At 41.0% G+C, this 16744-nt stretch overlaps 1 protein-coding gene across 1 annotated transcript; it reads left to right on the top strand.

Annotated features, from left to right (window-relative positions):
• The first annotated feature begins 8817 nt into the window (after positions 1 to 8817).
• Positions 8818 to 12887, top strand: LOC104434441 (PR5-like receptor kinase). Its single transcript, XM_039316849.1, is given in 3 exon segments — positions 8818 to 9198; positions 11558 to 11593; positions 11710 to 12887. Coding segments are annotated over 3 exon segments (1452 nt in total). The 5' UTR covers positions 8818 to 8948; the 3' UTR covers positions 12876 to 12887.
• Positions 12888 to 16744: the final 3857 nt, after the last annotated feature.

The following is a 16744-nucleotide window of genomic DNA, read 5'->3' as shown; positions in this document are numbered from 1 at the left end:
ATTTAGAAATTTTTTGGGCCCGTTTCGGCATTTAATTAGGTGTTTCTGTCCTAAGTCTCTACTTTTGATAATTAATTGTATTTATTTAATTATTTATTATTTTCTGAAAATCAATTTGTGCAAATTAATTGGTGATTGTAATTTTGGGTATTTATCTCAAATTTGAGTAATTTCGATATTTAATCAGAAAATACCGGGGTGTCGGTTTTTAACGCCGAAAATGTTTTTAGACACTATATAAATAGTGGGATTTTTGAAAAGAAAGATATCACATTTTTGGCTTAGGTTGACCATATACCCACACACGATTATTCTTATCGGGTATTTTTAATACGATGAAATTAGGTCAAGTTTGTTATTTAATTGAGGAATTGGTGTGCAACGTACAAGGTCCTTGGCTGGGATTAATTTATCGTAGTTTAGCTTATGTGAGCATTATGATATGTCAACTTGTGAGAGCAGTATACCTTATCAGTTTGTGTGAGCAATGCTTGTTTATCACCTTGTGAGAGCAACGATCTGTGTATCAGCTTGTGCAAACTACTATCTATCTATATCAGCTTGTGTGAGCTACTATCTATCTATATCAGTTTGTGCAAACTACTATCTATCTATATCAGCTTGTGCGAGCTACTATCTATCCATTTCAGCTTGTGTGAGCATTGATCATGTCGATGGTATCGGATAGATAGTATTGAATCGATAGATAGTATTGAATTGATAGATAGTATCGATTAGATCGAATGATCGTTGGTATTGAATGATTGATTGGATGAAATTGATTGATTGAGATTGTTAACTATGCTGACATATATGAGGGAATTGAGGCAAGGTAAGTCTTCTAACTTGTGTGTACAGTTGCCTCTAGGCGTATTTTTTTCCTAGTCGGAGTTTAGGGGGTGAACTTGTTGAGACATTGTCTCACCCAGTCGTGGGCTCAATCTTTTCAAGTCCTTAAATGGCCATTCCTCTTGAGCATTTTGGCTAGCCCATGAGGGTTACCGAGCGGGTTTATAGTTACCCCGATCCCAGAAGCCACTGGGTCTATGAACTGGTAGTGACCACTGTTTAGGTTGAAGAGGACCTACCTTATAGGGTACCTCATCGATTCAGAGCATGGTTTTGCTACAGACCCAATAGATTCAGGGTGGGTACCCTTAGGAGTTTTGAAATTACCGCTGCGGTAGTTGAGGTCATTCTAGACAAGAACGTAGCTGATCCTTCTTATGTTGTTGTGGAGGACCTGCCGCCCTCGGAGCCAGTGGAGAGAAGAATCGGCAAATGAGTCTGGCTAGCTGGCCTTAGGACAGTTCCCTTTTTTGTTGAGCTGGTCTTTTGTAGACTTTTGTCCTTAGACTAGTATTGTAATTAAACTAGTTAGTTGTTTATAAAGGTGTGTTGTGGTTATGCAATCGTGATCCTACTTTTCTTTCCCATCTTTGTGCTATTTGGGGATTCATTTATACACTTCCGCATGCACATTAAAATGAATGGGCATCCTGGGATGTCGCAAATTTATACGACCACCGAGGGATGGACACGCGCTTGAGGATTGGGGCGTGACAGAGGACATCATCCAAAATTTGGTTTCCCCAACTAAAGACTAGCTTTCTAGGGATCAACCATGGTCTTATCGGGCGTGGAGTTGTCCTCCCCATCAAAGCTGCGGAAGGGTCCAATGAGATCCTTGTCAAACCACACATACAATGCATGGTGGTAGTAGGGAACAAGGTCATTGAGGCCCTTCTCGACTTATATCGCTGTGGTGACCATTTAGTAAGCGGTTCTAGCCCTAGCCATAATTATATCCATGACCAACACCTCCATTTCTACTGGGAGACCAAAACGAACAAGAGGCGAGTCTATTACATACAAATTTGAAAAATAATGAGTGAGTTATAAACTTAGCAAGTAAACTCACTAATCTTCAAATAGGAGGATGCCTCGACGTCTCACAAACGCATAACTACACCACTTCATTTGCCGATGGCAAGTTAATAGCAAAATAATTGCCTTACCTTGGCTAAAACTTGTGAACCTTCTACTTATTCATGATGCAAGCATAACCAAGATCAATTCAATGATATAAAGAATGATGCCCACGATTATTTATTACTTAACTGAAATCCATCGGTCCTTCTAGAATCCATCAGGCATCCGAAATCCACTGGTCAATAGCTTAACCGAAATCCATTGGTTCTTTCGAAATCCACCAAGCAACATCGCTAAAATCCATCAGTCGATGGCTATACCATGTAAGTGTGTGTCATGACTTACCAAAACCATGATAATATGACATGTTAGGAGCGAATTATGGCTTGTGGCTTAATCCGTACACCTCAATATTGACCGAGACCAAGAGAGGACTAGCTCGTCACGCTTCAATGCATGTTCAAGGCCAATGAGGCCCCTTTTCGGAGCTTGGGGCGTGCTTGGACTCATGCACACAAGCATTAACATAAATTCAATTGACAACGTAATCAACCAAGCTCAAGCAATAATACAATCCATGTTTGGACAATGTAGCTCAATGCCCTAGCCAAGGTTAGGGAGTCCACTTACAACTAGACTAATGGACGGTCCTAGAGATGGCCAAACGGTAGTAGGTGAGCTGTAGTGAGGGGGAGGCTGAGAGGGAGAGAATGATGAGCAAAGGAGAGAAATGGAAGAGAAAAATGAGCTACTATGGGCTAACCTTGGAATGGAAAGGGTAATGCCTCTATTTATAGGCAAACCCTCCATAATTGTCTTGCCAAATGGTCCAATAAGAAGGCTTTGAGTGGCACGGCTAAGGAGGAGAGAGGTGGCACCCAATTTGGTCATGTGGTGCCTAAGGCCTTAGAACAATGATTCAAGATCCAAATGGCGTCCTTCTCATTTTTCCACATGATCATGAGTCACCATATAATGATGGCTCTAATTGAAAGAGGTGGCAAGTCTATGGAGATGAAGTGGTGCCCCTAATGATTTTGCAAGATCAACCTTCATAAATTTTCTTTGGCCAAGAGTCAACAAGCATTTGAAGTTGGGATAAACTTGTCTTCCAAGTCTTGAGAAAGTGTAGTTATGGCCTATGCCCTTAGGGACACATAAGCTTGTAACTCACCATTTTGCATTAAATGACTAGCTTCCGAAGTTATTAATGTCTAGACTTGGTCTTCAAGACAACTTGCATCTTGGACTACTTGTTCCTCAAATAGGCGCCTGACTCATCCCTTGCATTAATTTGCTCACTTCCAAGACTCAATTTAGGGTTATGATGGCCCTAAGTCTTTAGGGACACACGAGTCACCTATTCCATTAATTGTCTTGGATCTAATTCATTAAGGAGTCTAGACTTGGGATTACTTGCTCTTCAAGGAGTCCACCTAGGCATGTGACTGATCCATCTTAATGTGCTATAATCCAAAGATCATCGATATCTTTACGAAGAAAGTCCCTTTCTTGGCACTTGGTGGATGAGTTATCCCTTCATTAATTAAATAGCTTCCAAAAGTAATTAATGCATTCACGGGAAATAAACTAAATTGAAGCGCTGGCTCATCGAATGGGAATTTCTTATATTTGTCCACAATCGACTACCATATCCGAGTCGAGGTTCGTGGCTAATCCATGATTGGACAAGGTTGGACACAACCCAGTCTGATTGGTAAGAATAATTCAATGATTCATTCAAACCATGTGCGGCTAGGGCTAGCTAGGTCCAAGGGCCAGCCCTTGGTCTTGTTGGCTGGTCGTGGGATTGGACTGATGGCCGATCTAGAGTCCTATGCCATAGTCCATGGTCGGTTCGAAACTAATCCAAGTTTGAGTTTAATCGATACATGATTGATTCTCGGTTGTCATGTGATCATGTGAGATTGATCAATATATAGTTGCACTAAATCGGTTTATGATCGTTCACGATGGGCTAATTGGTCCATAGCAAATCCTTGGATTGATTCATTGTTGATCCCTATTATCAGCATACCAATTCTTAGTCCACTATTTGTGATCGAGATAAGGGATCCAGATCGAGGATGTCATACAGTTAGTTTAAGCCCTTATTTGAGATTCCCTTTGTCACTTTAGACCCTTATTGAAACAAGATCAACTTTGGACTCTAAAAAAAAAAAAAAGTATAACCCAACTTCAGGTACTTATTTGAAATTTTTCCTAAATAAAATATGAGCCATAAATAAGCAAGGTGAAATACTTTAACATTCCTTTCGCATTTAAACCAGATTTGAAGCCACACGTGGGATTTGACTCACCGGGGGTGGCACACTTAAAAAATGTTGGGGAAGAACTTGATTCTAATACTGGGTGCAAAATTAATCCAATGACATAAATTTATAAGTGAATAAAGATCATATGTATATAAAGTGAATGTAAAATTCCGTAGATAAGCGATGTGAGAAAATTTAACACTCGGACTAAAGTAAGTTTTTACTAGGGACTCGCATGTGCCAAATGGAAGTGATAATATATATATATATATATATATATATATATATATTGGACGCAATTTCCAAAGTAGGTTCTATCAATTGGTTGCAACTTAGAATAAACTTTATGGAAAAGTGGTGGTTTCTTTTCAGAAGGATGTCTTTTCTCTTTCTTTTTTTTTTTTTGATGTTATTTTGGTTAGATCGTTTTCCTCCGGATGAGTTAGCTTTTAAATGTATAATTGAGGCTTGAGCAATAAATGGACCTTTTGCAATTTCTGTCGTGAAAAGATGGCCAGCTCTGGTTATTGCTTCTGAGCTAAAGAGCTAATGTGGGTCATCATCCTTCAAATCGTGAGATATGGGCCAGATCTGGCTTGACTAAGGAGTCATGGGCTTTTGGAATCCACTGATTTTAATCAAGTTGCTTTTCTGGGCTGATGATATATAAAATATAATCAGTCAAATCAGTTCAAAGAGACTTGGCGAAGTTGGAGAAACTCGTCCAGATGGAGGTAGAGGCTCCAATCCGTGTCTAGTCTAGGCGATGGCGTGCGTCTAACTATCTTTCGAGGTTCTCATGAAGTGTCCTCAAGTGGTCGTTATCGAGATTGGTAAAACTCTGTTGATTAGTTGGGGCTGCGTGCACGAATTGTAAAATGGGGAATACTAGTCCAAGTCGTCCTAAAGTCAAGTTTACAATTAGCCAAGCAGCGAGCTGCTTGGCTTTGTTTCCACGTGCCTTGTTCTCCTTCATTTCCTAGAGTTTTGTCTCACCGCGCCAAAGTCTTGGTCTTTCGTGAGGCCAAGCCAAGAGGTTCTCGTTAGTGCATTGGGTCAAATCATTCATTCCAAAACCAGCATTATTATTTATCCTTCCGCCTCCTCTTCCTTTGTATATACCCTTCTCCTTGTTTTGCTCCAGATCCAACTACCTTCGGATGGATCTTACCATGACATGTTCCTCTCTCTCCTTGCTCTTCTTCCTCATCTCCCTCCAAATTCACTTCCTGGCGCCAGCTGCCAGCATGTTCCCACCGTTCGAAGAGTGCGCTCCTTCTAATTGCGGAGATCAAGAAATCAGCTATCCTTTCAGGGATAATAAGCGACCAAGTCACTGTGGGCATCCAGACTACGAGCTCAACTGCGATGGAGATGACCTGACCCTGTCCATGGAGTCCCTGGAATATCGAGTGATCCACACGAATACCAGCACCCAGATCCTTGTGGTGGCGAGGTTGGATTTACCAGAAGATATATGTCTTGAAACATATAATGAAACCACTTTAGACTTGGATCTCTTCGACTACACTTCCAATGACCTCAATTCCACATTATTCTTCGATTGTGAGTCATGGCCAAACCACATACCGCCGACCTCTCCACCTTATCGGTTCTCTTGTCCCAATTCTCAAGATGGTTACTTTGTTCCCGAGGTCGACCTTCCAAAGCCACCGCGCGACCCATGCAGTTCCATTGTTCATGTCCCGATTTCCAAAAGTGAACTTCTAGGTTTTCCACCACCTTCAATGGACGGTAACAACATATCTACTATTAGCGAGATCCTCAACAAAAGCTTTGAGATCACCTGGATTCTCAACACTTCGCAGTGCGAAAGTTGCAATAAATCCGGGGGAAGATGCGGGTATGGCTGGGCAGGGCAAGAATTCAATTGTTTTTGCCCTGACGGAGTCTATTCAACGACTTGCGGCCGACCGGGTATGTATGCTTACTCTCCCCTAACTTGTGGATTTCAATTAGTTAATATTATTCCACGGGAGGGATTGCTAGGTTTGATTGTTATTTGGAAAAACGATCTGCTCATGCCCCCTAAAAGCCTGATAGTCTCATTTGGCTGGACATGCCCTTCTCTCTGATATGATAAAGTGCAGTAATCTCATTCTCGCTGTGACATAATCATGCCAAAATTTAGACTCCAAGTCCTAAAACTTTATCACCCCATTCTCAACAGCCTTCTGCAAACCCGCAAGATCCAACGGTTTAAATATAACGAGTGAAGATGTTCCGAGTTTAGTGTAATATTTCACATCACGGACAAGTCAATTAACCGAAAATTTAGGTTTGACTTGTTTCTTACTTTCCACATCATCAACTCCTGACCCCTCGAAAGGGCAAGACTTTTTCCACAGTGAGAACCTTAAAAAAGGTTTCACTTTACATTTTCAATTACATAGGAAGAACTCCGGAGGAAATTGCTTCGCATGTTTCCTCTGTCTTCCTCATCACTTCCCCCTCGACCCAGTTTCAACGCTTGATAGCCATCCCTTTGATTTCCCTCCACGAAATTTCAGAAGACTAAAACTGATTTTGGTCAAAGTCGATAGTTAGAATAGTTTTCTATATTATAGTGAGGAAGAATAAACGACATCCATCTCTTTCACACTCGAGTATGGAGAAAGTGAATACAAAAAGAATTTCTCCATTTTCAACTTGCCCCTCTGAACTCTCAACACTCATTCCACAATTTATTCTCCACCCATGGGAGCTTGAACTTACTCAAATGGGTGACGCAGCCACTCTCCTTCTCTCCTCCCATTCATGCTCCATCCTCGTCTTCATCCTCGTCTTCATCCTCGTCAGCCTCATCATCCCACAAGGTCTTTTATGTGAGGGAGACGACAATGTCCACTATAACGAATGCCGCCGCTCTTCTAATTGCGGAACCGTCGCAAATATTACTTATCCTTTCTGGGGAGGCAGCCGACCCCAATTCTGTGGACTTCCAGCATTCAGGGTCGAGTGCTATGAGGATGAATTCCCTATATTTGAGTACCAAGAGCAGAAGTATCGAGTCCTCAAGATTGATCAAAATCTTCGTACGATGACAATCACTAGGATGGATCTGACGGACTTGCACGAGTTTAGGAATACTAGCATAATGGATTCCCCTCTCTTCCATATGACCCCTTGCCGTTAAGAGCCTCAGCATCTCCTATGGATCCTCAGCATCTCCTATGGATGTTTGGACACAATGAACATAAGCAACGAGTTCGAGTGCTTCTATGATTTCGTCAGGAAGCCGGCTATCTTCATAGAAGACAACTTCTTGGACAGAAAGCTCCCTAGTTTCATCACCAACTGCATCACGAGCATCAAGGTTCCTGTTCTTTGGAGCACACTTGATGATGTCAGAAGACGCAATATCAGCTTGCAGGAAGTTGTGAAGCAAGGGTTCGATGTTCAGTATAGTGACCACCGTGAGTACCTAACTTGTCCTTCTTCTGGCGGGTTTTGCGGTCACAACACCTCTTCCTCATCATATAGTTTCACGTGTTATTGCCACGACAAACCCCATGCTCATACTTGCAATGACCCTGGTACGTTCTTTCGGTAGCATTCCCAGATGACCATCCTCAACTTCATTTGGGGGGTTCTTGTTCATATCTGCACATGAGATTCTATTATCAACCATGTAGATTATGCACGAAATCACTAAACCTTGAGCTGCTGCGGATTTACTTTCGATTAGCTCCACAGAGATCATATGGCCAATGGACCCTGAGAATTTGTCCAGAGAAAAACCCGATTTGACCGAATGTGATCTGCTTGTTTCTTTTGTTGGAAATTCCATCGCTACTCTTTCTTTTATCTTCCTCCATCTAAGAATATCACCCGACCAGAATTAAGACTTTTCTTTCGTTTTTCTCTTGGGTGGTGCAGCAAGAGGAAATTTCAACTTAGCTACTGCTTGGCCAGCAATTCTTCACGAGAGAGAGAGAGAGAGAGAGATTCGTTTTCGCTGACTAGTCACGAAGGTCCGTTGCGAGCCAAACACGTCCCTATGTTGAATTGTCAATGGTCAACGGATGAGGAGCTCATGGGGAAAGCATTTTAGATTGGACTTCCTTTTAGCCCCGATTTGACTAATGATTCAAGCCCATGAAAGGAAGCCCAAAACTATGGACCCATTGATGTGGATTTGGGCATATTGTAGACTATAGGATTATCGAAGTCAACATCCGTTGACTAATTCCAAAACTGCATTGGCTCGGATGCTACGCTCAGGGTTGTAGGATAAGAATCTAGGAAAATGTGATTAATTTTTCGTTCGCGCTAAGTTTGGTATAGGAAAAGTTAAAAAGGACAAAAAAAAGATCAACAACCAATAATTAATTTGCCTTGCTGAGTTAGGATATGTTCTTAATGATTAGGTAGATCATCAAAGTCAACATTCCGAAAAAACATTGGAGGGCCCAACAACCTAAGTCCCTTTGACTAGGAAGTTTCCTGGTTTCCTCCTCTTTAAGGAATTTTTTTTCCAGGGGCGCAAAATTTCCCCCGCGTAAGCCATAGGGCGTTTGACTAATGCGCGTCCCTGAGCCACTTTCCGTCTCCGTTCGGTATTCTTCGCTTCAAAGTCGATGAACCAGCACAACGACAGGCGACTGGAGTTTCAGGACCAGTTCAAACCAATCCCGTTTTGAATTTTCTGCAAATTGCTTCCACACCCTCTCCTACTCCTATCTTCTGCTATCCTCTGCCTCCTTCTTCCAATCCCAAATGAATCTCCAAAGCTTCCTCTGCCGAGCTAGTTGTTGTTGGTTGGCCCTCGTCATCATTTTCGCCAGCTTAGTTTATCAGGCTTTGTCAAGGGATAAGCAATACAAGGCCTGCTTGCCTCGGAACTGTGGACATGGCCCAAACATCAGCTACCCCTTTTGGATTTCAGGCGAGCAGGAGTCCAAATGCGGCTATCCGAATTTTGAGATTACCTGCAAAGAGAAGTACCCCATCCTGACTTTCTTGGACAGTAAGTTCATCATTAAGGATATCTTCTATGCGAACCATTCGTTCCTCCTAGTTAATGCCCTTGAGTACTAGAACTCCTGTGGTGCCCTGCACTGTAATATCAACCTCGAAAGGACATCTTTCAATCTCAGTTCCACCAATGCCAATTTCTTCTTCTACTATAATTGCACCTCACAACCAGCAGGTTTTACATATCCAGTGTACTGTGTTAGCAACTCCACCCACCATTCTTTTGCTTTTTTTTTTTTTCGTGGAAGCATCACACAACACTGAGAATTATTCCTTCATCAGCTCCTGCGATTCTCCAATTAGAGCACCTGTTGATGTTAATGCAGATTTCTATAGCTTGATAACTATGAATTACGGTGAGGTTATGAAGATGGGGTTCCTTTTGAACTTGACTGCAAATAATTGCAGCAACCGTGAGGGAAGTGAGGGACGGTGTGGATTCGAGAATGATGATTTTGTTTGCTTTTGCCTAGATGGTCGTCATTCTAAAACCTGCAATGATGATAAGTGCATGGGGGAGTTTTTTTTTTGCTTCTTGACTGAGTTTTCTTATCTACTTTTTTGCTTGATCTTTCATTTTGACGTGCAGAGGTTGAAGGTACACCAAATTCATAGTAAAATTTTTGAAATGTTGGATCAAAACAACTTGCTTTTCTTTGTGGGATTTTCTTGTGCACACGACCAATGAGAAAGAAAGAAAGAAAGAAAGCTTCTTGTACTAGTGGTGCTAAAATCTTATGAAGTGTTTAGTTGAAATAGGTAACGTTGATAGATTTGAACTGTGCATATAACTTTATCACACTATGGGTTTTCATTGTGACATGACCTTATATATTATTAGCATAAACACCATAATGAGTGTGGATCTAAGCATAAGCCATATATGCTTCAATTCGATGCATATGCACGCTTCAGACCACTTTATGCCTCGCTTGGTATTGGCTTGAAGTTGAAGAACTAGCACACATCAGTGATAGGAGTTAGGACAATTTCAGACCAACTCCTTTTGATTTTTCTGCAAATGCTTTCCACACTCTCTCCTACCTCTTTCTCCTATCCTTTGCAATCCTTCTGGTCCAAATGAATCACTAGAACTTCATGTGAGAAGCTAATTCTCACCAATTGGTCATTATCATCCTCTTCACCTAGTCTATCTAGCTGTTTTGGATGATGCACAACATGAGGCCCCCATGCCTCATAATTGCACATATAAGCCGAACATCAGCTACCCTTTTAGGATTTCTGGCAAACAAGAGTCCTATTGTGGCAATCAGAATTTTGAGATTACCTGCAAAGAGATATACCATGTCTTGACTTTCTCGGATGGGGGTACAATATTAAGGATATCTTCTATGCGCACAATTCATTCCTCCTGTGTAATGCCCCTATGTACCAGCAATCCTGTGATGCTCTCTGCGTAATATCGGCGTTGAAAGATGGCTTGTCAACCTTAGTTCCACTAATGCAGATTTCTTCTTCTACAATAATTACATCTTCGCAACCAACAAGTTCTTAGATATTTAGTGGATTGTATTAGCAACTCCACCCTCCATTCTTTTGCTTTTTCTTCCATGGAAGCATTGCAGGAAATGGATTATTATTCTGCCACCAGCTCCAGCTACTTTGCAGTTAGCATCCTTGTTTACGTAAATGCCAATTTCCCTAGCCCTAATGTCTATGGATTATAGTGAGATTAAGAAGGGGCTCGTATTGAACTGGACTGCAATTAATGCAGCAAGTGTGAGGGAAGTGAGGGACGGTGTGGATTCAAGAACACTAATTTTGTTTGACTTTGCCAATATGTTCCTCATTCTCATACCTGCAATGATGGTAAATGCATGGGGGATTTAGTTTTCTGCTTTTGCTTCTTGACTGAGATTTCATATCCACTGCTTTGCTTGATCTTTCATTTCTACATGCGGAGGGACGGTGTAAATTAGAACTTCACCGCAACCTTCTCTACCTTGATTGTTTGATCTTGAGGTTGCCATCTACGTCCCACAAGATCCAATGGTTTAAATGTATTGAGTGAAGATGCACTGAATCACCACAAATTTTGCAGATTTCGAACTAAAGCGACTTGATTTTCATTGCGGAATTTTGTTGTGCATGCAACCAAACAGAAAAAAGCTTCCGCCTTCACTAGTGATGCTAAAATTTGACCAGGTGTGCAGTTGAAATATATAACATTGATAGATTTGAACTCTACATATAAAACCGTTTTTGGGGGTGGATCCAAGCATAAGCAAATGCTTACATTCGAGATATACGCATGATCTATCGCACTATAGGAAGCACTCTTTTATTAATCTCATTCAAGATTTATTTGATAAGCATTTGAATCTTGGCAGGGAAACATGGCAATTTGGGGACAAAAGCCATCATAGGTAATTCATTAGTTCGTGTTTTTCGTTGACTATTTTCTATAAAGATTCACAACTTAGAAGCCTTGATAAAGTGATGAAGTGAGATTGTTGTTTCGAAATGTCCTATGTTTTTTCAGGAGTAGCAGCATCAGTAGTTGGAATTGGGATCGCCCTTATTTTAATGCTTTCCTTCAAGAAGAAACCAATGATAAGAAGAATTATGGCTTTGATAAAGCAAAGGAGTGAATATTTCGATGGTGAAATGAAAATCGAGGGACTCGTCTCTTCAAGAAGATACACCTATAAAGACATCAAGAGGATGACCAACTCTTTCAAAGAAAAGTTAGGCCAGGGAGGCTATGGTTGTGTGTACAAAGGCAAGCTTCAAGATGGCCAACTTGTAGCAGTGAAGCTTTTAAAGAAGTTGAGAGGTGATGCTGAAGAATTTTTCAATGAAGTTGCAAGCATAAGCAGGACTTCTCATGTCAATGTTGTCAACCTCTTGGGATTCTGTTTTGAAGGAAGCAAAAGAGCTTTGGTTTATGAGTTCATGCCTAATGGATCCCTTGAAAAGTTCATATTTAATAGGAGTAACACAATGGAGTTAGATCAACTATTGAGTTGGGACACATTGTACTAGATTTCCCTTGGCATAGCTCATGGGCTAGAGTACTTGCATAGAGGTTGCAACACGAGGATCTTGCACTTTGACATAAAGCCTCACAATATTCTCCTTGATGAAAGCTATTGTCCCAAAATTTCCGACTTTGGTCTTGCCAAAATATGCCCGAGACAAGAGAGCATCGTGTCAATGCTAGGTGCCCAAGGTACCCCTGGATATATTGCTCCAGAGCTATTCATGAGGAACATTGGAGGGGTTTCTCACAAATCGGATGTTTATAGCTACGGCATGATGGTTTTGGAGATGGTCGGTAGGAGGAAAAATATCGAAGTCATGGTAGATCGTACTAGCGAAACATACTTTCCTCATTGGGTCCATCAACGGCTAGAGCTTCGAGAAGAGCTTGGGTTGCATGGGATCCTGAATGAGCGGGATGAAGAAATCGCAAAGAAGATGATTGTAGTAGGCTTATGGTGCATTCAGATCAATCCAAGAGCTCGACCCTGTATGACTCAAGTTGTGGAGATGCTAAAAGGAAGTGCTGAGGCCTTGCAAATTCCTCCAAAACCATCCTTGTCATCACCCTCAAGATTGCTAGAGGCTTGTCCATGTGAAAGTTCGTCTTTACAAGAGAGTAATGACTCGAGTTGTGGTTATTCAATTTCACTTATAGGAGACTAACATAGTTTGTAATAGAGTATAAAAAAAAAAAAAAAAAAAAGACTGTCAACGTTTTAATTAATGACTATTGAGCTTTTCACAAACTTGTGATCAAATGTCTAGATTAAACTCCTATGAGTATGATGGAAAAGCAAAGAAGTGAAAAGTGCATTATTTTATATAATCAATATACTTTTCCATTTATCCAAATAGGATTTATGTTGTGCAAAATAGATGACATCTTGAACAAATTTGATTGAATGACCTCCATTATGAACTCTTGAATTGGATGGGCCTAATTCATTTAACAAGTATAGTTGAGAGATTTGTCATTTTGTTTAAAGATTTTATCATGGATTATTCTAAAGAATTAGTTAGGCAACAAATGTTAAAGAGTTGTAAACGCACCGACTTCCTTCCTGATAAAGTGTCATCAATGTGTTGGCAATTTCTTGTTATCTATGCTTAATCAGTGATCTTGAGCCCAAGCAAGGTAGTCTCCTTTTTGTGTTGACGTTAAACCGAACCCTTTTTGGTCAAGCCCAGTCATCTCCTTTCCATTCTGATGTTAGAACACACTCGATGATAGGGGAAGATGCAAAATCAGCTTGCAGGAAGTTTTGAATCGAGGGTTTGATGTACAGTGTAGCGACCAGCCTGAGTGCTCGACATGCACTATTTATGGCGGGTCTTGTGGCAGCAACTCCTCTTCTGCAACATCTAGTGTCACGTGTTGTTGTATGGCAACCCTACGCTCGTACCTGCAATGACCCTACTCATTCTTTCCGTAGCATTCCCGGGTGATCTTTCTCAACTTTATCAGGCAGGTTCTTGTTTATATAGGCGCATCGGATTCTATTATCAACCATGTAAAATATACATAACATCACTAAACCTTGAGCTTTTGCAGGGTTAGTTTCTATTAGTGCCTCAAAGATCACATGGCCAATAGACTCAGAGAATTTGTCCAGAGAAAATTCGAGTGAATGTCATACACTTGTTTCTTTTGCGGGAAGTTCAATGGTGCCATACTTGTTTTGTCTTCCTCCAACTAAGAATGTCATGTGACAAGAATGACTTTTCTATGACTTTTCTTTTTGTGGCGCAAAGCAAGAGAAAAGCTCAAGTTATCTATTGCTTGGCCATGAATTTTTCATGTGAGATGTTAGAATATTTAAATTATAAATCACGCTTTCATTTAACAATTTAAGTTTTTAGAACAATTGACAATGGACCTATAAAATTTCGCATGATATAGAGTTAGAAATCTTGAGTTCAAATCTTTTCAGGTCCCATTTTGTTTCCGCAATTAAATTTTCATGTTTAATACTTGGCAAAAGACTAGACTAAGCATGAGGGAAAGTGTTAGAATATCTAAATAATAAATCACACATTCATTTAATAGTTTAGACTTTTAGAATAGTTAGCAATGGCCCTACAAAATTTTACTAGAGAGATTCATTTTCGATGACTAGTCATGAAAATTTGTATAATGGGAGGTTTGTTCCCAAAAACAGGGCACAACTATTCAGGAAAGACCTACATGGTTCGGATGCAGTAGTACGAGGGACGGCGAGCACCGAATGGACCTCAGGTGACGGTGAAACACTCTTTCGAGTTCGCTTTCTCTTTCTCTCGAGCTCACCCTCTTTCGGTTGTTCACTCTAGGTTCTAACCAGCAGAAAAATAGAGCTCCTCCTCTCTCGCTGCCTTCTCTCCCTTCATACCTCTCTCGGTCTTGTCTCTCTCCTCCAGGGTGGCGCCAGCTAGCCCCATACCACAGGACATTCCCCACGCTGGTGTCGCGCGCAATGCTCGTCGCAAATGTCCTCGCCGTCCTTGCTTCACGTATAGCTGTTGTTCCCCGTTTGTCGTCAAGCCAGTGGCCAAAGGGAGAGAGGAGAAAGAAGAGAAAGAGGTTGGGCTGGCGGAGAAGAGAACTGGGCCGCATGTTGAGGGGAGGTGGGGGGAAGAAAAGAAGAAAAGAGGAGTAGGCCAGGCTAGAAAGGAAGGGGCTATGGGCCGGCTCACTTGGGAGATAAGAAAGAAGAAGAAGTGGATTGGGTTGGCCTCGCGGGAAGAAGAAACGGTAGGAAGAGAAGAGAGGACCAGGCAGACCTAGCCCTGGCTCGGCTCTTTTCGATTTTTTTTTTATAATAACAATTTTTAGATAATAAATTTTTCTAAAGAAAAATTTAAATTTTTTCAAAGATTTTAAATAACTTATAATAGTAATGCAAATGTTCCTAATGTCCATATCCAATGCAATATAGTGGAAATTATTTTTACTACGGGTTAAAAATTAATCTCTAATTTTCTACGCAATTGACTCTTAAGTGAAAAGGTAAAATTTAGGCGTCAATAAGACTAACTTGTAATAGGGGTGAGTTTTTTTAACAAAAAAAAATAATAATAAGGGTAAGTGGAGCTAGACTAGGAAATGAATCATCTTAGAAAAGCAAATGACACGGGAGTAGTTTGATTGATTTTTTTTTTTTTTTGGGGCGGGGGGAGAGAGAGAGGGGGGGGAGGTCTCATAGTTCACAAATAGTAAGGCAAAATTGGAGCAAGCCTTCATTTCTTTGTGGGAGACAGAGAGAGATCATGGGAAAAGAAGGGGACTCGGTCAACAGTCAGAGTCGTTCCTGAATCTGGACGTTCCCAAACCCTGTTCCCATCCTCCATCTTGCTTAGCGTTATGAGCAATTTTGCCTCTATACTTCCACAATTCAAATTATTTTCTGATGTGAGCCCACTAACGTTTTCTTGCCATTATGTCGGTATATCTATGCCTCAATTTTATCTATGGTTCTTGAATCCGATACTTGATCCTGAGGACATAGGAACTCTGTAAAACCTATTGGAAACATCTTGTAATTCTTCATCGAGTGAAACTAATTAGGCGTCCTTTATTGCTTAAGGTCATAAATGTTTAAATCATATTTCCGTGTGTGTAGAATCCTGTTTTGATGTGATCAATAGAGGAAGGACATAATTTCGTCGTGATATTTGCTTGGAATCGCTCGTTTACATCACCTGGATTTAATCATGCATATGTGCTTTTGGTAATCCAATTAGTGTCAGTGTAGGGCCGTTCTAGGTTCACCGAGGCATGAATTAGAGACGTTACAGGGCCCAGAAGTGGGCCGAATGCTCACTGTCCCAATCGCTCTTCGATCTGAACAGCAAGCATTGTTTGGCCCACTTGCGCCTCTCCGAGCCAGTCCTTGGCTGCCCTTATTTATTCGTTTTAGCCTCGCATGGCACGTGTTCATGCATATGGGGGCCCGCTTTTATCAGATTTTTAGCACTGATAATATGAAATGTTGATAGTTCATCCGATACTCGACTCATGACTCGAACGTTCAGGTTTTAGTCGGGTCGGTCCTCGGTGAGCTTCCTTTATGCGTTCATTTGTTACATCCTTAGATACGAATGTCCATTTGGATCCATTCCAACCCTTTTTATCCCGCGACATATAAAATGGAGACATTGAATAAGTATCGGTTCTGTCGATACCATTTTCCCTTTCGGATTCCTTCATTTTTTCAATGTATTTTTTGCATTTAGATTTAGGATTTTTATCTTTAAATAATATCATTTTAGAAGAGGGGAGCGGCGGTGTCGCGACCAAATTTTTTCGGGGGGGTGAACCACCTAGGGTTTGGCTAATGGATTGTTAAGCCTAGACTTAACTCGGGCTCTCCCAAGCCCATACCAATTCACGACTTTAGGTTCAAGTTTTTTTAACATGCAATTGATTTTTAATTAAGAGTCGCCACTAATCTATTTTTGGTAGGTCGATTAGAAACCCAAATAAAGTAACGGGAGATTTACTTCATTCCTACGAACCAGAGATTTGTGAGTTCGGGGACTTGGTTACGTTAGAT

Source organism: Eucalyptus grandis, chromosome 7 (assembly GCF_016545825.1).
Source record: "Eucalyptus grandis isolate ANBG69807.140 chromosome 7, ASM1654582v1, whole genome shotgun sequence".
NCBI lineage: Eukaryota > Viridiplantae > Streptophyta > Magnoliopsida > Myrtales > Myrtaceae > Eucalyptus > Eucalyptus grandis.
Note: the sequence above shows the minus strand (reverse complement) of the source record. Positions and strands in the feature narration are given on the sequence as shown.